Raw genomic sequence first — 22,672 nt, 5'->3', positions numbered from 1 at the left:
ACCCTCATTCCCCATTGTTAGTAACTTTCTAAGAAACTGCTCTCTATTTAAATGCAAATTAAAATTAAATCATATCACTTACTCTGTATGGATTCAAGAAGCACTGCTATGTGGCAATCCTGCTGACTCTGTCTCTGTCTTACATCCCTTCTCCTGTGTCTGTTATCTGATATCTGCCCAGTCTACTGGTAGACTGTGTGCACATGCTAAGTTGCTGCAGTCAGGTCTAACTCTTTGTGACCCCATGGACTATAGCCCACCAGGCTCCTCTGTCCATAGGATTCTCCAGGCAAGAATACTGGAGTGGGTGGAGAGGAATGCCCTCCTCCAGGATATCTTCCCGACCCAGGGGTCAAACCTGTGTCTTTTATGTCTCCTGCATTGGCAGGTGGGTTCTTTACCACTAGCAACACCTCGGAAACCCTAAGTGGTAGATTATTTCTTGCCTAACTGGTAGATTATTATACAGCTCTAGGATTTTTTATCTTCTCCTCCATATTAGCAGCTGGCCCTTCCCTGGTACATAGTGAAGGCTTTTCATTTGTGAAATGTATGAACCCATGAATCATGGGACTCACACCTCATCAGGAGTGAGTTTAACAGCTTCTTCAAAGAGCAGACTCTGATAAACTCGGTGGCACCACCAGTGTCCAGGTCCACTGGGTAACGCAAAAGCCATCTCCCAGCCTCAGTCTCCTCGTCTGTGAAGGGGACCCAAAAACACAGCTCCTGGCTCATAGTAGCTGCACAAGGGATGCTCATTCTTACCTCTCCTTGTGGAGTAAGCCCCTAACAGTGTCTTTGAGCTTCGAGTGGCGAGGTGGAGGCACAGAGATGAAACTGTCCAGCCTGCCCAGTCCTGCTCCTGGTGCATCAACGGGGGCACAGAGAGGCCTGGGCAGTGCTTGGCACGTGTGCATGTGAGCATAAAACACGCCGTAACCTTGGAATCTGGACATCAAAAGGGAGCGCTTCAGCGCCTGATAAAAATGTGTGTTCCTTTCCGCAAACCACTCCAAACCCTGTTTTCGCCATCCCACTGGGAAGCTTGTCACTGCTAATGTGATTCTTATGATTCTTGCTGCTCTGTAGCCTCTTGATCTTTCCTGAGATCTCCCTGCCCCAGAGTGTGTTGGAAACAAAATGTCCTGTCTGGTGTCCAGAGCTTAAAATAACAGCGGTTGGGTTCCTGCTGCCACAGTTGAAATTTTACTCCAAGGTCTCTCCCCAGCACCCCCGCCCCCGCCCCTCTCTGTGCCTGGAGGAGAAGCCTAGTGTGAGCATCAGACTAATAAATGGAAGGAAGGGGGAGGCCGTGGAGGGTTGGGGTGGGGGTGGAGGGGCAGGGGAGACCTGAGACCACTGCGGGCACTCTGGAGGATCGGTTTGGTTGTTGAGAAAGATCAACTTCTTAAACTGTGAGACAGGTTTTAAGGGAAGATTCTACCCTCCTTTAAAGGAAAGAACCACACTTCCCCAGCACGGCTGCCAAGAAGCAGGTTTGAGGTCTCCCAGTCTGTATTCTGCATTGGTGAGAGGAACGCCATGTGTATTTCTGTATGTGCCATTTTCAACCTAGGGCATGATAAAATGAGTCCCCCCCGCCCCCCGCCATGGAATCTGGGTCTATGCACGTTTCCTCTGTTAGACAACAAGCTTGAAAAGTCTGCAGAAAATAGAGACTGTCATTGGTATTGGCTGGCAAACGCGCCGGAGCCTTACAGAGGGAAATGCCTTTCTCTTTCTTGCCAGCTGATGGTTCCCAACAGAGAAGAAATTTTCCTTCTTTAGCTTCTGACAGGTCATTCTGGGCGTGTCCTCTGTCCATGGTGCCTTCTGGCCCTCTGAAGATTGAGTTGTCCCAAGCATATTTTTGGAAACACCACTGATGATTGTTTTTATTAGGGGACTGCATGGCTTTGTAGTGGGATGCTTAGGGTTTTATTTGTTTTCCTTCCCCGGCCCCAGCTGTTTTTGTTTTAACAGCATTGGAGAGAAGGTTAAACCCAGTCCATCCCTCAAGCCAGCAGAGCTAGAAATCCAAGTGGGCCGAATGGCACCCTACAGGTCATCTGCCCAATTGGGTCCATCCCTGACCTTATCCATCCTCATGGGAGGGGCGAGGTTGACAGTGGGGTTGATCTCCAGTCGAGTGAGCATTTTGGAGCTGATAACTGTCCAGGGAGCAAGTCACCCCCAAAATGTACCACTGGAGACTCCAGGTGTTCAATTACTGCTGGCATGTCATCTTGCCAAACAAGAGGCAAGGACATATACCCATCTTTTTACTTTCCATGGCCAACCAAGGAGCTTGACTCAGCCAAGACACAGCCAAACACAGCCACCCATGGCCATGGGGCTGAACTGGTGATGGCCATTGTTTCTGAGGCACTGAGTTTCCTTGGCTGCACCTGGTGAAAGTCAGCACTCACGCTTTGTCTCACTCCCAGAGATGCTGATTTCATTGGTCTGGGGTACAGTCCAGGCATGGGGCTTTGCCAAGCTCTCTAGATGCTCTAAGGTGCCACTGAGGCTGCTGAGAACTGCTGCTCATGGAAAAATGTAACTAACTTTGTAAATATCTATTTCCCAGACACAGTACTAAGCATGTTCCTGCACTAACCCCTTTATTGTTCCAAGTCTTCCTGTGAAATAAGTTTATTTCCAGGTAAAACTGAGGTTTTAAAGCTGTAAGTTGTCCACATGGAGTTTGGAGTTTCCTAGTCCATTTAACTCCAGAGCTTATTCCTTTTCCAGAGAACCAAGAATACAGCAAAATAACACAGTTGCATAAGCTCCCCAGCACTCTACATAAAAGAGCTGACCCCTCACTTATTTATCTGGGTGAGGCCTCCCCGTCTTCTCTGTAACAGGTTGAAGAAAAACCAGAAAGTATTTAACTAGGGACCTTACGTGTTGCAAAGGGAAGGTCACTACCATGCCCAGTCTTCATGTCATCCTGGCATGCCCACCCCTGTACAAAAGGACAAGTGCAAACATTTCTTCTACTTTGACAAAGTGCTTTTCAAACAAGAAGCTCAAAGTACAGCATAATTAATCAAATCACCCACATCCTGTAGATGAGTAGCATTTTATATGTACAGATTTCTCTCTGCCTCCAGGCCCTCCAACACTAGGAGAATGTTTCCAATTTTCAGAAGTAAGCAATAGAGTAATTGAAAGGAGCTGTATCTTGGCCAGCTCAAAAGACATCAAGGCATCTATAGGAGCCCTATGTGCGAAAAAGTGGTGTCCACAAAGTATGTCATAATGGTTTGCCTGCCATGCTGTGCTGCGTGGTTCAAAGAGGGAAAAGACAGGGCAAGAATAAAACATCCCGTTCTTAAGAGTCAGCTGCCCCTGTGATCAATATTCTGATCCATCTGGTGAACTCTCCAAAGGATCTAGAAGCCAGAAAGTGATGACATTAGCTGGTGATCCAGTTACTTGGGTTAATCAAGGCAGAGAGGACAGACCGGGCCGATTAAGTAGCGGGTCAGCCCAATGATGGATGAGTCATTATGGGCAAGTGCAAAGATAATACCATTGGGAAAAGCAATTTAAGTCATTCAGGTACTTCCAGACCAGGAAATCCTTCTAGTCCTAGAGGGGGATCATTTAGGAAGTATCAGACCCAGCCTGATGAACTCATCTATTCATTGTACAGCTAACAATCAACAGAAGAGCTGAACGCACAAGGGGACAAGCCATATGGAATACATTTTGAAGACTGGGATGTATATCTGTGCCTTCATTTGAAACACCTTCTTATTTTTCTTTTTTATTTTATTGGCGTATAGTTGATTTACAATGCTGTGTTAGTTTTAGGTGTGCAGCAAATTGATTCAGGTATATATGTACATATATACATTTGCTTTTAGATTCGTTTCTCATAGGTCATCACAGAGCATTGAGCGATGTTCCCTGTGCTATTAATGTATAGTAGATCCTCATTGGTTATCCATGCTGAGTATAGTCACATGTGCGCATTCATCCCAAACTCTTGATTTATTCCCCTGATGTTTACCCTTTAGTAAACATAAGTCTGTTTTTCTCAGGTCTGTTTCTGTTTTGTAAATAAGTTCATTTGTATCTGAATCACCTTCTTTAAGCAAGTCATATTCCAGCCCCTCTTTTCTGACCCACAATACCCCTGCTTCTATGTCCTCCTCTTCCTAAGCACACACTGTTTCAATGTAGGGATGAATAAATTTTTTTAAAATAATGACAATATTTTTCTTCTTCACTTCTAGTTCTGTCCTTCAAGTAGCTTCCTCTCTGTACCAGAAGACACTTCAGCATGTTACAAAACAATTTTTTTTTAAAAGCACAGAAGAGGCTATGTCTGTGCAACAAAATGCATGCAAATGGTTCTACACCTCTCCAAGTCCCTTTCTTGGATTCATGTTGCAAATCTGAAATTTTAGGGGAGAGAGCTTATTGTTTCAAGAAGGTGGGTAGGAAACTAAAAGCCCATATGAATGAAAGTAAACTATACCTGCAACTAACTGTTTGTTTAAAACTAAGTCCCAGCTAGGAACCCTCAAAGCAAAAGTTATCCATGAGCACCATATTAATAATGCCAGTGAATGCCAGTTCTCCTGACTTCCCTCCCTGATTGCTCTTGCTTTTGTCTCCCTTTTAAGCTCCTCTTCCCAAACACTCAATGCTGGATTCTCTTATCCCTGTACTTCCGGTTTTGCAATCTACTCACTGTTCCTCTGTCTTGCCCTGCCCTCAACCACATCTTGCTGGTTCTCAACCATTCTGTTTTTTCTACGAACAATAGGAGCATTGCATCTGTGTCCTGGGCGAGGAATCCCCTCCTCTTTATTTTGGTAACCTTTGTCTATCTTTCAGATCTCAGCTCACTCATCACGCGTTGCTTTCCTCAGACTTGGTCTAAGCTCGCCACTGTGGACTCTCAAACACCACATGGCATTCGTCACCACCCTCATCAGAGTTGCAGCTTTACATTCATTTGTGATTATCTGATTCATGCCTGTCTCCCCCGGGAGACTGTTTCTATCTCTTTTCTCTCGTTGCTTCTGACTGATCTTGCACTGCCCAATTCTCTACTTCGCGGCTACCCTAGTTTCTACTGACCAATGATTTCCTCTGTCTCACAGATTCCAGTAATACACTTGTCTCTCAATTCCCATCATTTTTTGTTTTTCATCCAATTGTTGATTCTCTCTAAATATTTTATATTCATGTGCTACTAGCAAGACAGTCTTACTGGATTAATTCATATGTATTATCTCTTTGGCAAACTTCTCGTGAGAAACCAACTCACGGCCCCCTGGGCAGCACCCAAATGATCTGCCCTTGGGCTGAGCATGTCCTCCATCCGCGGGCAGTTGCCATCATGGGGACAGGTCAGCTTTCTTGAGAAAGTACAACAAACGAGGTGTTTTCTCCATCGCGGTCTGCTCTCTGAGGACTGGCAGAGCTGGGGAGGGATCTTCCTGGAGAACGAGGATGGGGGAAGGTGTGAAGAGTAATAACAGAAAAGAAGAGGGACAGTTGAGGTTTGCAACAATCTCCTTCTTGGTTGGTGTTCCGTTTCTTGTCACATTCCCTTCGCCTGATCTAATGTGTCTACAATACTTAGCAGATTCCGCACACTGTGGGTATCTAGTAAATAGTAGTTCACGTCCTTTGTTCTGCCGAGACACCCTTCCTGCTCCCTGCTGCCCTGCAGCCCAGCCTGACTATAGTTGGCAGAAGTGGCCAGCAGCACTGTCCCCCCAGACCCTGTCTTCCAGGCGCAGGGCAGGTCCCGGGCATCAGTGCCCACACCTGCCCACCAGGAGGTCTTTGCCCACCCTGCTCTGACCCTCCTCCAGCCCTTACTGCAGGCCTGCAGAAAGACTTAACAGCCCTTGCCAAGACAGTCTGACATCTGCTTCCCTCTTCCAGGTGGGAATTGATGGATTTCATGCCTATTTCCTTTCAGGGCTGCAGAGAATACAGCAACTGGCAAAAAATACAAGATACTTCAGACAGAGACTAAGCAAGATGGGATTCATTGTCTATGGCAATGAAGAGTCTCCCGTGGTCCCGCTGCTCCTTTACATGCCTGCAAAAGTAGCGTGAGTATCCAGCAGACGCCCACCGTAACACCTCAGCCCCAGGGTGATCTGTTGGAGATGGCGCTCCGACACCAGGGGAGTCTTTCAGCGCAGGTGTTCTTTGCATCTGGAGCAAGATGCTGAGCTCAAAACTCACTTGTCCAATTTCTCAGAAGTTACAAGGTCTTGTGGGAAGGCAGCCAGGTGCTATGGCCCACCGTTCCCACACTCTGTGAATTGGGCGAAACCGCTTGCTGCCTGAGGCCTCAGCTGTAAGTGAACAAGGGTCCTGCGCTTCCTCTTGCCCCAAGATCTTTCTCAGGGAGAACCTCAAAAGACCATCTCTCCCAACATTCAAAAGCAACATGACCAGGCCCTGTGCTTTCTCCCATTGAACTCTCACAGCCACCCTCCAAAGAAGGCAGCCTCGTGTGTGGGGAAACTGAGGCTGAGAGCAGCTAAACAGCTTTCCAAAGTCAAGATCAAGTGTAGGAAAACCAATGGGCAAACCCAAACTTAGGCTCTTGCTCCAAAGCTCTTGCCCCCAACACCAAATTTTAATACCTCTCCTGTAAGCCGACTTCAGGTTGTTTTCCGCTGATTGTGACTCTGAAGTTGAGCATTAGTAACAAATGCTCAAAGAGAAAAAAAAAATGACTTTTTCTCAGGATGGTGTTGATGAGTTTTTCCAGGAGTCGTTCTCCAATCTGCTAGGCATGAATGAACTCTATGATTAAAAAGAAATTAATTAAAATCTTTTCTAAATATAAAATATGTGTGTGTCTGACCCAGCACATGGGAGAAAGTGATTATCAACAGATGTTCATCAGATTCTGGAGGTCCTGACGCTGCTTTAACACAACCGTATTGTTGGAACTTTCTGTTTGTTTCTCTGACAGTCTAGGTTGATTGGCAGACTATTAGAATAGTATAGAAAAGAAATTCTGGAGCTATTTGTTGAAAACTCATGATGGTTAGGACTGAGTTAAACATTCCTAAAAGATGGTTTCTTTGATGTCCACTCTCGCGTCACGTCACCAGGGCCAGACGACACACACATGAGTTGCCTCATGCACCACGGTTGTCCACCACTGAGCCCTTTGTTTGTGGATCTGGGTCAGGAAGTCAGCGCTTGGAGTGGCCCAGAAGACAGTGTGCTTCGGGAATGTCACAGGACACTGCTCTGTGCTAATGGCGGGGAGGGGAGACAACGGTGATTCCAAGTGGCAGATACCCCAAAGCCCTCTACCATCTGATCGTGGACGGCACAGAAGAAAATCCGCATTTACTCAGAGTGGTTGGGGAAGTGGTGTGTTCTGACTCCACGCTTAGCCCATGCTTATCTAATCCTTTATGATTCGCTCAATGAGGACACCAAAAGTAAGCCTGCTTTACTTTGGAATGTGTCAAGTACACAATACTTGAGGGCGGTGTTAGGGAGCGTGCTTGATATTTGAAGATAGAGGCTGGAATTAGAACCTCAACAGGACGGGAAGTTGAGTCCATCTAATGAGAAGAGTCCATGACAGACAAAAACAAATGCCCTTAAGTGTATGGTGACAGAATGAGAGAGAGTTCCTCTCCTCCCTTATATGACAGGAGTCCTGACTTGACAAAGCTAATGTGAAAAACAAAAATAAAACTGAGAAGGAGTTTCCTGGAAAAGTTATGATGTTCTAGAGTTTAATGAGATGTTTGGAATGAAAAAGAATTTTCATTCTGTCTCTTCCTCATTAAACCAAACTTCTGAAGCCCTGCTTTTCTCATATTGAAAATGAGATATATCAGGGTATATTGGCCAGCAGTGGGATTGCTGGGTCATATGGTAGTTTTATTCCTAGCTTTTTAAGGAATTTCCATACCATTCTTCATAGTGGTTGTATCAATTTACATTCCCACCAGCAGTGCAAGAGGGTTTCCTTTTTCCTCATACCCTGGCCAGTGTTTATTATTTATAGGTTTTTTAATGATAGCCATTCTGACCAGTGTGAGATGATACTTCATTGTAATTTTGATTTGCATTTCTCTAATGATGAGCAACGTTGAGCATCTTCATACCCTGAGAAGATCATAATTCAAAAAGATGCATGTACCCCAATGTTCATTGCAGCACTGTTTACAATAGCCAGAACATGGAAGCAACCTAGATGTCTATTGACAGGTGAACGGATACAGAAGTTATGGTACATATATACAGTGGAATATTGTGCTAAGTCACTCAGTCATGTCTGACTCTTTACAATCCCATGGACTGTAACCTGCCAGGCTCCTCTGCTCATAGGGATTCTCCAGGCAAGAATACTGGAGTGGGTTGCCATGCCCTCCACCAGGGGATCTTCCCAACCCAGGGATCAAACCCACGTCTCCCATATTGCAAGCAGGTTCTTTACTGTCTGAGCCACCAGGGAAGCCCAGTGGAATATTATTCAACCAATAAAAAGAACGAATTTGAGTCAGTTGAAGTGAGATGGATGAACCTAGTGTCTATTATGCAGTGTGAAATAAGTCATAAAGAAAACAAATATCATGTATTAACACATGTATATGGAATCTAGAAAAATGGTACTGATGAACCTATTTGCAGGGCAAGAAGAAAGACTGTGCAGTGGAGGGGGAGGAGAGAGTGGGATGAAGTGAGAGAGCAGCACCGACATGTGCACACTAGCGTGTGTAAAGCAGACAGCTAGTGGGAAGCTGTGTGTAACTCAGGGAGCTCAGTCGGCGCTCCGAGGACGGGAGGGCGGAGGGAGGCTCAGGAGGGCGGGGATGCGTGTGTCATTGTGGCCCATTCAAGCCGTACAGTGGAAACTAAACGGCGTCATAAGACAGTTATCTTCCCATTAAACATATATTTTAAAAAAGAGAAAAAATGGGATTGAATAGGACCTACTTCCTAATATCATTTGAAGATTAAACAAGATGAAGTCTATCAGCATCGTCACCTCTTACATAGGGTCTATTCAGCATTGGCTATTATTTTTAATAGTATTAATAGTGCACATGAAGCACTTCGTATACTGATTGAATAAGCACTCAGTCAGTGGTAGACATCATTATTACAACTACTTCTACTACTACGTCTACAATGATTATTATTACTAGTTTCAACAGAGTGTAAGATTGAGTCATTGCGGTTGCATGTCTTTTTAAAATAATTACAATATTTTTTAAAGTCTTTATACAGAATAAAGTAAAATAATTATTATCCTTTCATAAAAATAAAACTTCCAGGAAAAGAGTAGGAAAAGATCTTGCTATGCCCTGCATCAACTGGACCTTGGATGATAGGTCAAATGATTTAGTAGCTTCCCATGTAAGACAGTTTTAAGGAGGAGCTAATATTGCTGAATGTTAATTTTATGCTAAGGAAGGCTCTTAAACCCAATGTTCAGCCACTGCAGGTGGGATGCCTAGCTCAGGTTTACAAATGAAGATACCGTGATGCACAAAAGTCAAAACTATTTTCTCGGTGTCACTCCTATTGTGGGTACTAGAGCCCAGAGTTCAGTTCCGTTTGCCTCCTAAACCAGGGCTCTTTTCAATGCACTGCACAGCCTCTCAAGCTTTAGTCCACAGGGGGAAATACACATCTCTTTAAAGCAATGCCGAGTATAATTTAACCCCTTTAATGTCATCATCAGTGAATCAAAAGGGCATGGATTAGTACAACGGGGACTGTACAATTAGTACCAAAAAAAAATCTAATTATTTCTGTTGTTAAGGAAACTTAGAACAGGTTAGTTCCAGAAGGTAATGTTATTTACTTTTGGCAGGAGGAGTCATTCCCTGGTCTTGTTTTCTTCTCTGATATTCCTTCAGTGGAAAGTTTATACGCAGAAAAGCTTTTGAAACAGGGAGTTAGCTGTCTTAGCCAGTGTCTGAACACTTTTTCCATTTGCTCATTTGAAAACCTTTGATTTTATTAAAGAACTGCGATTTCTCCACATTTCCCCCCACTGCAGAATAGAAATATGATCTCTAGCCAGGTATCCTTTTGAATAAACTCTTACTGCAGCTCTACCACTGGACTCTTCTATGTAGTAGAGTAGAATGTGATTTCACCGATAAAAATTCACTTAAAGCATCAGAAGAATTGTATTTCCTATTCGGTAGAAGACTGACATTTTCCAGCCCCAGGCCTCGTCATATGCTTGGAGGATGGTGGTGCAGAAAATGCAATGATGCTGTGAGCAGTGCAGGGCTAACATTTTATTCTTCTTCTTATTCAAGTAGTTTAGTTTCTTTCAGGCTATGCCAGCTCTAATTTGATTTGGGGAGTACAGACCCAGAGGCTCATTATGCTGAACAACCATATACATTAACTGAAGGAGGCTAGCTTTAGTTGTGTAAGTTGTAAGCTTTAAATTTAGACATGCTCCAGGGAGGCCTCAGATTAACCTAATGAATCAACAGTCATATATTTCACTCTACATTCTTTGGCAAAACTCACTTCCTCTGGTACAAAGAGAAAAGTGCAGACAGTGAAAATGGTCTCTGGGGAGTCCCAAAAGCCGGCCAGAAATCATGGGTCAGGTGGTTTGTACTCTAGCAATAAAAGCACTTGACTTGTTTCTCAGACAATTACAAGCTCTCATCCTGTGCAGTTCCGTGGGCAGCCTTCCATAGGGTGATCAAGAAAGAAAAAGAATGGCCGGTTTTCAAGCTTCCTCAGTTAGAAAGCTCCATCTCCTTGCAACCTTTCCAAATCAAAGGCTGAATCTCGCCTTGCCCGAGCCAGGGGGCCAGAGAGGCTGTGTTTGGTGGTCCCCGCAGTCTCCATCGCTTCCTTTGATAACCCGCCTTCTGCACGAAGAAACCAAAGAGCCGTCAGCTGAACAGGAGGAGAAGGAGGGACCCCACACCCTTCCTCTCCGTGGCTGCATCGAGGATTCTTCCTGAAGCTCGGGGTTTCTGTGGTGCTGTCGGCTTCTAGCCTAAAATAAGACACCCGCAAAGGACAAGGAAATGGCAACCCGCTCCAGTATTCTTGCCTGGAAAATCCCTGGACAGAGGAACCTGGCAGGCTGGGGTCACAGAGTCGGACATGGCTTAGCGACTAAACAGCAACAACCACCTCTTGATGCTTAGAAGATCTGAAACATTTACCCCACTTGTGGGCAGAGCTTCTCAGGGAGGAAGGATTCCTGTGGGGAGTGATGAGCACAGACAGGGAAATAATCACTCACTTGGACACATAAGCCTGTGTCTGAGGTTGGATCTCAGTGCAAGAAACTTCCAGACTTTGAGAGCTCAGTATTCTAGAATCGTTACTGAGATTAGCTCTGAAATAAAAAGATGCTAGAAGTGGTTAAGGGGAAGGAATCATAGCTTTAAAAGGTTTTACTCTGTATCAAAGGGCTTTGTAGTTCTATGACCTATGCCTCTAGGCTCCTTCTAGAGAAGGACTCTGTGAGTGCACACTTCTTTCCCTCCCACCCCCCTCCCCATCCCCCCCTTAGTCCAGCCAATGGGTTTATTATCCCTGAAGGCACACATAAAACGTAAGAAGACCCTTACTATTTCCTATCTTTGACTTGATGGAAAATAAAATCCTTGTCTCTGGAGAGAGAACGTGGCTTGGGGTTGTCTCCCGTAGACCCTCTGATCCTGATTCTGAAATTACAGTCACGAAGTAGAGGCGTCTGAAATCTCCACACTATTATCGGTACCGTATTATGTATTTAAGGCATATAGGTTTTCATCTAACAAATTGTTTCTTTATGTAGTTGCATTGTGTTGCGGTTCTTTTTATTGGAGTATAATTTCTTTACAATGTCGTGTTAGTTTCCGTGTACAACAACATGAATCAGTCGTATGTATGCATACATCCCCTTCCTCCTGAGCCCCCCTCCCACCTCACCCCCACCAATCCCACCGCTCTGAGTCATCACGGAGCAGGACTGAGCTCCTTGTGTATGCAGCAGCTTCCCCCTAGCTGTCCATCTTACACAAAGTAGTGTATATACGTCAACGCTCCTCTCTCACTTCATCACACCCTCTCCTTCCCCTCTGTGCCCACAAGTCCCTGCTCGAAGTCTGTGTGCCTATTCTTGTCCTACAAGTGTGTTAGGGCTTTTATTCCTTAGGAACTCTACAGACAAAAAGTTTACATATATGCAAATTTGTTCAACCAGGGTCACGGGCATGTCCATGTCCATCCACATTTTCTGCTCGATGTCAAAGACTGAACACACAGTTGTGTAACGAATGGGCCATGTCCCACAGTATACACACACAGTTATGGGTGCCGGCAAGTGACTGGCTGCCACATTTCCTGGTCAACTGTATTTGACGGAAGTTTCATTACTTCAGTTATCTTCTACTTATTTTTTAAAAACAAAGTCATTAGCCACATTCCTTTTTTTTGCAGTAGAATTTCGTCATCTCTCACTTAACCTCCTTCTTAATCTTTCCCTTAGGGCTTTTGCAAGGCACCTATTAAAGAGAAAAATCGGCGTGGTGGTCGTTGGATTTCCAGCTACGCCTCTTGCAGAAGCGCGGGCTCGGTTCTGTGTTTCAGCAGCACACACCCGGGAGATGCTGGACACGGTGAGTGCCCGCAGCCCAGGAGCGGCAGCGGGACGGGGGCCACCTCGGAGTCTGGGCGCCTTCTTTTACAGAGCTTGCTTGGGTTTCCCTAGATTTCTCTTGGATGGTGTAAGAAAACAATGCCAGTAACACCCACTACTTTAAAAAAAGGGTTGGGGGGGAGTCCCAGGAATGCACAACAATGTGATCAACTCAGCCGATACAAAAGAAAATCAACTCAGTGAAGACTTGAGTCAAGTCGCTGTTTTGGTTTCACAGCAAAGACTGACTGAGAAGCCAGGCGTCCTGCTCTGGGCTTCTTTTTAAGCGCTGATGCTGATTTCTTGTGCTATTTCAGAAGCAATTGCCTACATCCTGGCACTGGCCATAGCCACTATGTCCATCACAAGAAAATAGGACTCAAATAAGCCACATTTGGAAAGCCAACAGCAAAGACAGACCTATTGTAAAAGCTCATCCTACCTGAGGTGCAAAGGATTTCAAAACCATTTTACCATTTTACTGTCCTTAAATTTCAACCTCTGTATGAATGAATAATATCACAGATCCAAGCCAGGTCAGTCAGTTTGGGGTTGATGAAACTGTCTCATGAAAATCAATGCAGTTTAGCAAACACTATCAGGTGTCTGCTCTATGCAAAACTCTGGGGCAAAAAGTCTAAGAGGACATACTATAAACAGGCACCTCATAATAACACCAGAGAGAATAAATTCATCTAGTAAAGAATGACAACCACAGGACAGACATTCTAGATGGCAATCTAATAAAGACAACCACAGGAGCATGGAGGTGCAGTGAGTCAGCACATGTATGGAGCTATTTTGAGCAAAATAAGAGATGATGAGGTCAAGGGCAATGGGAGAAAAGAAACGAATCTAGGAACAGACATTGTGCATGCATGGATCTGCCAAGACTTGGCAAATATTTGGATGCAGGACACATGTGGGCCAGGGAATCAATGATAATCCGAGGTCTCTAGCCCTCTAGTGAATGAAGAACAGCAGAGCTAAGTTACTAGGAAATAAGGTATGTGGCAAAGAATAGCAAATCATCAGCAGGACTAGGGGAATCAAATGAGCTCAGTTGTAGACATGTAGGGATTACATGTCTATGAACCATCGGTAGAAAAGTTCAACTATTATACACAGGGTGGATAAATAGTGAGGTCCTACTGTATAGCACAGGGAACTAAATTCAATATCCTGTGACAAACCATAATGGAAGCGAATGTGAAAAACAATATATATATGTATAACTGAATCACTCTGCTGTGTAGAGAAAATTAATACAACATTGTAAATCAACTATATTTAATGAAATTTTTAAAAAGGAAAAGCCAATTCTAGAGCTTAGGAGAACATGCAAGACTGGAGTTTTGAGGAATTTGAGGAACTAAGGGGAGATCGGGGCTTCCCAGGTGGCTCGGTTGGTAAAGAGTCTGCCTGCAACGTGGGAGACCTGGGTTGGATCCCTGGGTTGGAAAGATCCCCTGGAGAAAGGAAAGGCTACCCACTCCAGTATTCTGGCCTGGAGAATTCCATGGACAGAGGAGCCTGGTGGGCTACGGTCCATGGGTCACAAAGAGTTGGACATAACTAAGTGACTTTCACTTCACTTCAAGGAGAGATCACTAACGTCAGTGGTAGAAGAAAGAATTGTCCAAATATAAGTACATGGGCCAAGGGCAGACTCCAGAAGTGCCTGCATCTGTGGGTGGATCACAGATGAAGACGTGGGCTCAAATGGAGCTAGTGCAATCCAAAAAGTCACGAGCTGGTGTACTGCCCAACACTAAAAAGGCAAAAGCTTCAAGTTGGGGGAGAATTAGCAGAACATCCAAATGCTGTAAGAGGGGAGAAAAAATCATTAGCTTAGCAGTTACCAGGAGCTTGCTGTTGCTCAGAGCAGAGCGTTTTAGGGGAGTGAAGGGAACAGAAATAAGAATACAAAGAATTAAAAATGAAGATGATACTTTGAGCTCGAATTGCACACGTGTGCAACCACACACATACACATGGATCCATATCTTTCTGCTTCACCATTATATCTTTAGGACTCAAACCAATGTATAGAACATAGTATGTGATGCTGGGAAAGACTGACGGAGAAGGAGGCAACACAGAAAGAAATGATTAGATAGCTTCCCTGACTCAATGAACATGAATTTGAACAAACTCCAGGAGATAGTGAAGGACAGAGGAGCCCAGTGTGCTGCAGTCCACGGGTTCACAGAGTCAGATGTGACTTAGCGACTCAACAACAACAATAACAAAACACAGTAACGATTCATTAGATGATGTATTAACAACTGAACTAACCCTAGGTTTTGAGATGATGGGAAAACTTTGCTATTTCTGTTCTACATTGTCCAGTTTCTCTAAAATGAGTGCATATTCCCAGTATATTAATTTTAACAAATCATTTCTTCTAAATGTAATGAATGATGGTAAGAAAGGGTAGACAAGATTTTCGAGAAGTTTGTAAAGGCAATAAAAACCAGTTTAGAAAAAGCTTTTGAAAGTGGAGGGAGACTTGAGCATGTTTACACTTTGATAGAAGAAGGGAGTTATGAGCAGAACATTGCAGGTGTGGGGAGAAGTCGAGGTGCCCAGATGCAAGCTCTAGAGACAGCAGAAGGGATGGGTAGCCTGGGTGAATTTGCATCTTATTTCTGACCCAAACAGCATTGAGGAACTCAATGAATAGCCAGTTCAGTAGATATCAGACCCTGTGATTGTCTTCACGAGTAGTTCCTACAGATTACCTGGTTTGGAAGAGGCATGGAACTCTTGCCTAGACAAACGCCTCTAAACTTTTGAGATCATCAAATCAATACAAAATTTTGAGCATTGGAATCCATGGAAGAGCATGGAAGAGAATATGAAAAATGACCCCTTGAAAAGTCAGGGCATTAAAGTGGTTACTGAACATAGACAACACTTGCCAAAAATGCACATTATTAGACAAGTCTATTCAGTGACCGTGTTTGGAAGAAGACAGAAACGGGGCCACTTTACAAACACAAAGTGGCTTAAAATGTACCTCTTCTAACATGAACGGCAGTCCTCAGTAAAGGACTGAGGTCAGCTTTAGTAGTAACAGTGGTAGTGTTTGTTGCTCAGTCACATCTGACTCTTTGCAACCCTATGGACAGTAGCCCACCAGGCACCTCTGTGCATCGAATTCTCCTGGCAAGAATACTGGAATGGGTAGCTATTTCCTTCTCCAGGGGATTTTCCTGACCCAAGGATCGAACCCAGGTCTCCTGCATTGCAGGCAGATTCTTCACTGTCTGTGCCACCCAAGAAGCCCAAGGTCAGCTCTAACCTCCTTTTAATCCTCCCACCTTCCAAATAAGAAGTCTACATATGACCAACACTGACTTTCTCTCTCTTCTTAGCAGCATCCTACCCAGAACTGGCCCCCTATTTCCTTAGAATCCTTTCATGCACGAGTCCACAGGTGGCAAGTGACTCTTCCCAGATGTTACGAAGATGGCTCGGGAGTGTGCATTCCCTGCTGCAGCAAAAGCTGCATAAAGTCAACTTTGCTTGAGTCCTGGTGTGTTTCAGGCAGTTGATCAATGAGCCTCAACATAAATCCATTTTGAGATTTATGCATTACCAGCATATTATACACATTTTACAACAGAGACCAAAAACAGTTAAATAGTTTGAGATACTACATCACATCTATCAGAATGGCTGTCATCATAAAGAACGCAAGTCACAGGTGTTGGCAAGGACGTGGAAAGCAGAGAGCCCTTGTGCACTGTTGGTGGGAACGTAAATTGGTGCAGCTACCATGAAAAACAGTACAGAGGTTTCTCAAAAGAATAAAGTAGAACTGCCACATGACCCGGGAATTCCATTCCTAGGCATATATCTGGAAAAAAATCCACTAATTTAAAAAGACACACACACTCCCAATGTTCATGGCAGCATTATTTATAATTGCCAAGATATGGAAGCAGCCTAGGGGTCCATCAAGAGACGAATGGATAAAGAAAATGTAATGTGTACACACACACACACACACACACACACACAATGGAATACTATTCAGCTATAAAAGAGAATGAAATTTTTCCACTGGCAGCAACATGGATGGATGTGGAAGGCATTATGAGGAGCAAAATAAGTCAAAGACAAATTCTGTATGATATTGCTCATCTGTGAACTCTAAAAAAATACAACAAATTAATGAATATAACAAAAAAGAAACAGACACAGACATAGAGAACAAACTAGTGGTTACTACTGGGGCAGGAGGGGCAATATTGGGGGAGGAAGAGCAGGAGGCACACACTACTGGGTTTAAGGTAGACTCAAGGATGCATCGTACAACATGGGGAATACAGCCAGTATTTTGTAATAGCTGTAAACAGAAAGTAACATTTAAAATTGTATTAAAAATAAAAATATACTTTTAAGAGATTGAAATTAATAAATAATTGAAGTCCTATGCTTCCCTCCCACATCATCCATGAATTGTCTCCCATCTCCCCCAAGTATATGGGTCCTTCACTTTCAAAGCCACCAACCTGCCCCATCTCCCACCTTCAGCAAAAGCAGTAGAAACTATCCCAGACTTATGCCACTTAAAATGTAATGTCTGTTGCTTTTTCTTAGTGCTTATATTTGGTATAAAAGTTAAGAAAATGCATTCAAGTGAAAAGAAAACTTTAATCACCCATAATTCTACCACCTATAAATAAACTATTCATAACATCTTAATAGAGATCTTAACGGATGTCAGTTTGAAAGTCTTCCTAACAGAGAACGTCCATAACCCCATGAGTCATTTATTCTGATGTTAGCAACTCTTACTTTCCATTTTTTCAAAACATTAGACTCTAATATCTTTCCATTTTCTTTTAACTGATTGAGAAAAAACAGAACCAAAAAAAAAAAGCATGCCCAATTCTGTAGGATTAGCAATAGACTGGAAGGAAAAATTATATTGTGTATATTCTGGACTTCAGTTGTTTCATTTGTAAAACTGTATGTTTACCTGCCTGGATTAAGAGAATTGAAATAGATGAGTTCTTGGTCCCTTGCGGTTTTAAACTCTATTATTCTATGGAGCATAGAGCTGAGTATTTAAAAGCTGAGAGTGGGAGGGGTGGGGGAGGCATGGGAGAGAGAGAGGAGGATGCTCATTTCCCTATCTAGGGATTAAACCCTGGTCTCCTGCATTGCAGGCAGATTCTTTACTGTCTCAGCCACCAGGAAAGGAGTTAGTTACCACCATGTTCATTTTCTTCCTGATCAGGTTGGTTTCTTGTGTCATGAAGACTTAGCTCAAATGTAATCTGCAAACTTTTTTCTTTTTCTCTCACAAGTTTATACTGTCATTAAATTTTAGAAATAAAGACTTCCATGGTAAGCATAAATCAAATGCGTTTCTTCCTCTCTTTACATCCCCACAATACCTTAAACACACGTAATGTGGAGTTAGACTGTTAAAGAATACGAAATAAAATGCATTAGCCTCTAACATTCCTCTAGGGCTGGTTTATGAACCTAAGCGTACTGACTTGGATCTTTTTCCTTTTCTTTAAAAATCAAATAAGCTGGCAAAAGAAGAGTGTGGTTTTCTGTGAGGCCTCAGAGGGCAAGGCCACTTGGGAGTTTAAGTAAAACTAATGGAAGGCAATCTCTTTGCAGGTTTTGGAAGCCCTGGATGAGATGGGTGACCTCCTGGATGTGAAATATTCCCGGAACAGGAAGTCAGCACGCCCGGAACTCTATGATGAGATGAGCTTTGAACTTGAGGATTGAGTTTCCTGGACCTAAATGGACCCTAAAGACTTGGCCAGAAAGACCTCCTTCCTTGCCTCAAAAGGAATATAAATGGATTTCTCCTCCTTTCTAAGGACAGTTTTGGTTTCCAAAACAATTTCATTGAACCAAGGGAGACACAATCGTTGTGTTTTTAATGTCTCTGCAGAGACATTAACGTTCTCCTCCCCCAAGCATCCTGCCACAAACACACACACACCACACACACATTTCTTAGAATATTTGTAATGGCAAAGAGCCTGCGTTTTAGCTGCTACTGTGCAGCCTCTTCAGTCCAGACCCTTTTAGGAATTCCAGCCAAATGAGAGAGTTTTGATTTTTTACTTCAGTAGATCTCACCATGTGTTTGCTAATTTTATCTGCAGATGGGGGCAAGGGCGGTGGGCGGTAGCTGGACTCCTTGTTACCCATGAAAGAACCAGCTAGAACTCATTCATATCATGGGAAGTTCCAGGCAGGAGGGTAAAGAAATGTTGCCTCTACCATTTGCCACATTTGGACTTTTTCCAAGGACAAGTGTCAGAAGCCATATTGAGTGTTTGAAGGGAGAGCACAGACCTGGCCAGCAAGACCAAAGACGTCTTTACAGGAAACTTTCCTTCTCTTCTTCCCGGTTTCCTGCAGTTTCATAGCCGAGTTTTTGAGGTTTGGAAAATGCAAGACTTTTGTTTCATCGGGAAGAGGGAAGAAAGCAACCAGCCAACTGTAGGCCTGGACTAAAATGATGAAGGTGTAAGGGTGTGAGCGTCCTTGGTGCGCTGCGGACTGAACCTTTCGCATCGGTTTTACTACACTGAGCAACGAGCTGTCCTTTTCCTGCTGAATGTGGAGGACATGGGGAAATTCAAGTTCCTCTAGAGTGGACTCCCAAGACTACACTTGAAGAACGGGTGTTTCAAAAGTGACATTTAAAAGTAAATGCTACTCAGCTTTTCAGTTCTGACCCCTCCATTCAGACCCATTAAACAGTTAATTAAACATTAAACTGTACTGTGGCACAAGCACTCCACTCGGCTGCTAAATGGGCTTTACTTGAGTTGCCGCTGTCTCTCTCTGTCTGTCTCTATACGTCTGCCTGTCTGTCTGTCTCTCCCTCTCTAAATGTGAACACAAACTTCTCTGCAAAAGTAGCCCTTTGCTAATTGAATCTAGTCGGTATGGAAAAAAGCCAGTAGAAAACCTTATCTTTAACAAGCCCCCAGATGGTGCCCAGATTGGGAAACTCTTAAAAAGCAGTGGTGACCTTTTACCAAAGCTTCTGTAATAGTTCAAATGAGTTACAGAACATTCCACTCCATCAAATGACACTCTAAACAAATCACTTCAAGAGAGGTTTGACTTCACATGACACAGATGGACGCGGCTCTCACGCTGCGCTGGAACAGAAACCCTGCCCACAGCCCCCGCGGTCTGGGGGCCCGGAGGCTCACAGCTCTTTAAAGGATAAAGGTGATCAGTGTGGAAAGCTTTTTATGGGGGAAACTATTACCTGGTGGCTAAGACGGTAAAGCGTCTGCCTGCAGTGCAGGAGACCCGGGTTTGATCCCTGGGTCAGGAAGATCCCCTAAAGAAGGAAATGGCAACCCACTCCAGTACTCTTGCCCGGAAAATTCCATGGACACAGGAGCCTTGTAGGCTATAGTCCATGGGGTCACAAAGAGTCGGACACGACTGCGCGACTTCACTTCACTTCACTTCATTACCCTAATAGGTACATCAGCTTAAAAGTGGATCCCATGATAAAGTTCCCCCTGAATTTTTGTAAGGAGTCCTATAAGCAGAAGAGGACAGGAAGTGGGTCCTGAAACTTCAGTTGCTCCATCCAATGGCTGATTTTGGTAACTAAATTCCAACAGAGACTAAATTCCAACTCAGCGAACCGGTGCAGCATTCCTTGTGCAAAGAAAATACATATTGTATACATGTGCCAAGAAACGGAAGACATGTAGGACTTTTCTCTTGAAAATGAATGTTTAAATGAAGTTTATATTAGTTAATTGTCCAAAATGAATCTTCATCAAGATGCCAGAGTGCTGAGCCATTGATTACATTCTCCAACATGAGATCAAGAACCTAGCTCTGGCAGACCGTCTGTGTTGAATATGAACTTGTGAGAACAACTGTAATCCAAATGGAATGTTTCCTGAGTACATTAGAGGGGTTCAGGTCCCAGAGGGTTAATAATATAAGGATATATGTCTTATAGAGTGAAATTGGTTAAGAGGGTACTTGTGAGAATTTTTCATTTTTATAAGAAAAAATCTACTGCTAAATAGAAGTATGATTTCAGTTCAATAGGTATTATTGGGTCTCCATAGCTATACCAGAGCAAAAAATGTCCCTTTGGTTGGCTTTGTTTGGAAAGATAATTTTCTAACAGAACTATAATGTCTTACACCCCCAACCCTCCCAACTGGGAAGAATGCATGTATGCATGCACACACACATACAAGCACACTTTCCCCTTTCTTTACAGAGCAAGAGTTTAAAGATTCAGAGATGAGAATCTGGCTGACTAACAAATAGATGGAAGATGCTATTTCTAAAAATGACCTTCAAGGGAAGCAGAAGATGAAGGATCCAGACTGATATTTGTAAGGAGGATATATTTGCATAATAGCAAACTGGCATAGACACCTTCCTAATCTTACGGAATGCAATATCCTGTTGTTGACTATCTTGCCTTTCAGCATGTTTTGGTTTGACAGAGACCATGGGCTTCAGAATGTACTAGTAAGCTTATTAAAACAAAGATCCTTGGGCCCCAAACCAGACTTCCACCGAATCAGAATAGCTCCAGTGCCCAGGAATCTTGCATTTCAACCTGTCTTCCCAGGGGATTGTCGACCAGGTCATAATTTGAGAACCAGGGCTTCCCTGGTGGCTCAGCTGATAAAGAATCCACCTGCAATGCGGGAGACCTGGGTTCAATCCCCGGGTTGGGAAGATCTCCTGGAGAAGAGAAAGGCTACCCACTCCAGTATTCTGGCCTGGAGAATTCCATGGACTGTATAGTTCATGGGGTCACAAAGAGATGGACAGGACTGAGCAACTTTCACTTTCATTGGGACTGGTAACTCTAGTAACTTACCAGGAACTTTGCTCTGATTGTTGGTGATTAAGAGTGTTTATTTTGTTAAAATAAATTAATTATTCTAAACTTTTCACCCCAATGGGACATTTTGTTCCCACTTCAAGGTACGTTCTCTTTCCCCAAAAATGAACCCAATGTTGAAGAATAACCTGCCATTCATTTGAACAAAAGTATCTCTTCTCTAGTTCTCCTTTGTCTCCTTTGTGTCATTTCTTACAAGATGTTCCTTACTCTTTTCATGACCTTGTTCCACTGATTGTGGTATCTTGTTTCCTTTTTTTCTTCCCACCCCTGAAAAAATATCTTCAACTTCTGATTACTGATTTATTCCAACAGTAGCTCTTGAGCCAGGTGAAAGTCATAGTCTCCAAACATGCAATGCTCCTCGGTGTTTGTCTTCAGAGATAACAAATACTATAAATGAGTTACTTTGACTTAAAAGTTTCAGTGAGGAAACCTTGGCTCTCTTAAACATAGGATTTGATTTTGGCAATAATAACAATTATAATTTGAACTTATCAGATACTTCCTTGGCACTTTTTCCCAGTTTCACTAAGAACAACATATTTGAAGTCTTTTTTCTCAGAATGCTGCATGGAGCTGTGTAACGTTTAAGAAATTAAAAGGAGTCTGTATTTTAAATGTTTCTGGGTAATTATTGTGGGACATTGTCTTATGGTGTTGTGGTGTGGTGTTTTATATGTGTATGTATGTGTGTGTTTCACTGAAACATTTGAGGTGACCAACTTCATTTCATTCTGCCTGTGATACATTAATTTCTTTAATAAACCAATCACCCAAATTGGCAATATAAAAAAGAGTTGATGTTTTTGTGTTGATTTAGTTTGGGTCACCCACTCCAATATTCTTGCCTGGAGAATCCCAGGGACAGAGGAGCCTGGTGGGCTGCCATCTATAGGGTTGCACAGAGTCAGACACGACTGAAGCGACTTAGCAGCAGCAGCAGCAGCCCTTAAAAAAAAAGACTAAGATTTGCTTTTAAGAATTTCACTGAGAAAAGTTGGCCCAGGGTGGAGAGCCGTGACTTGCGCTACGTCACCAGAATCAATGGTGCTCATCTCTTCCCAACTGGTTTCAGTGACATCACCTTGGTAGCTGGAAGTTGGCCTTGTTGGGGGTATTTGCACCAA

General features: G+C 43.5%; 1 protein-coding gene across 2 annotated transcripts in view; it reads left to right on the top strand.

Moving 5' to 3' along the window:
* The window catches only part of SPTLC3 (serine palmitoyltransferase long chain base subunit 3), a 166,784-nt gene extending 144,445 nt beyond the window's left edge, over window positions 1–22,339 (top strand). For both annotated transcript variants that reach the window (XM_043479501.1, XM_043479500.1), the window contains 3 exons: window positions 5,960–6,095; window positions 12,494–12,623; window positions 18,293–22,339. In XM_043479501.1, coding sequence (XP_043335436.1) covers window positions 5,960–6,095; window positions 12,494–12,623; window positions 18,293–18,406 — 380 coding nt within the window. In that variant the 3' untranslated portion in view covers window positions 18,407–22,339. The remainder of the gene's footprint in view (window positions 1–5,959; window positions 6,096–12,493; window positions 12,624–18,292) is intronic.
* The last annotated feature ends 333 nt before the right edge of the window (window positions 22,340–22,672 follow it).

Source organism: Cervus canadensis, chromosome 10, assembly GCF_019320065.1.
Source record: "Cervus canadensis isolate Bull #8, Minnesota chromosome 10, ASM1932006v1, whole genome shotgun sequence".
In the NCBI taxonomy this organism is placed as follows: domain Eukaryota; kingdom Metazoa; phylum Chordata; class Mammalia; order Artiodactyla; family Cervidae; genus Cervus; species Cervus canadensis.
The sequence above is the reverse complement of the archived record's forward strand: the minus strand, read 5'-3'. Positions and strand labels throughout refer to the sequence as shown.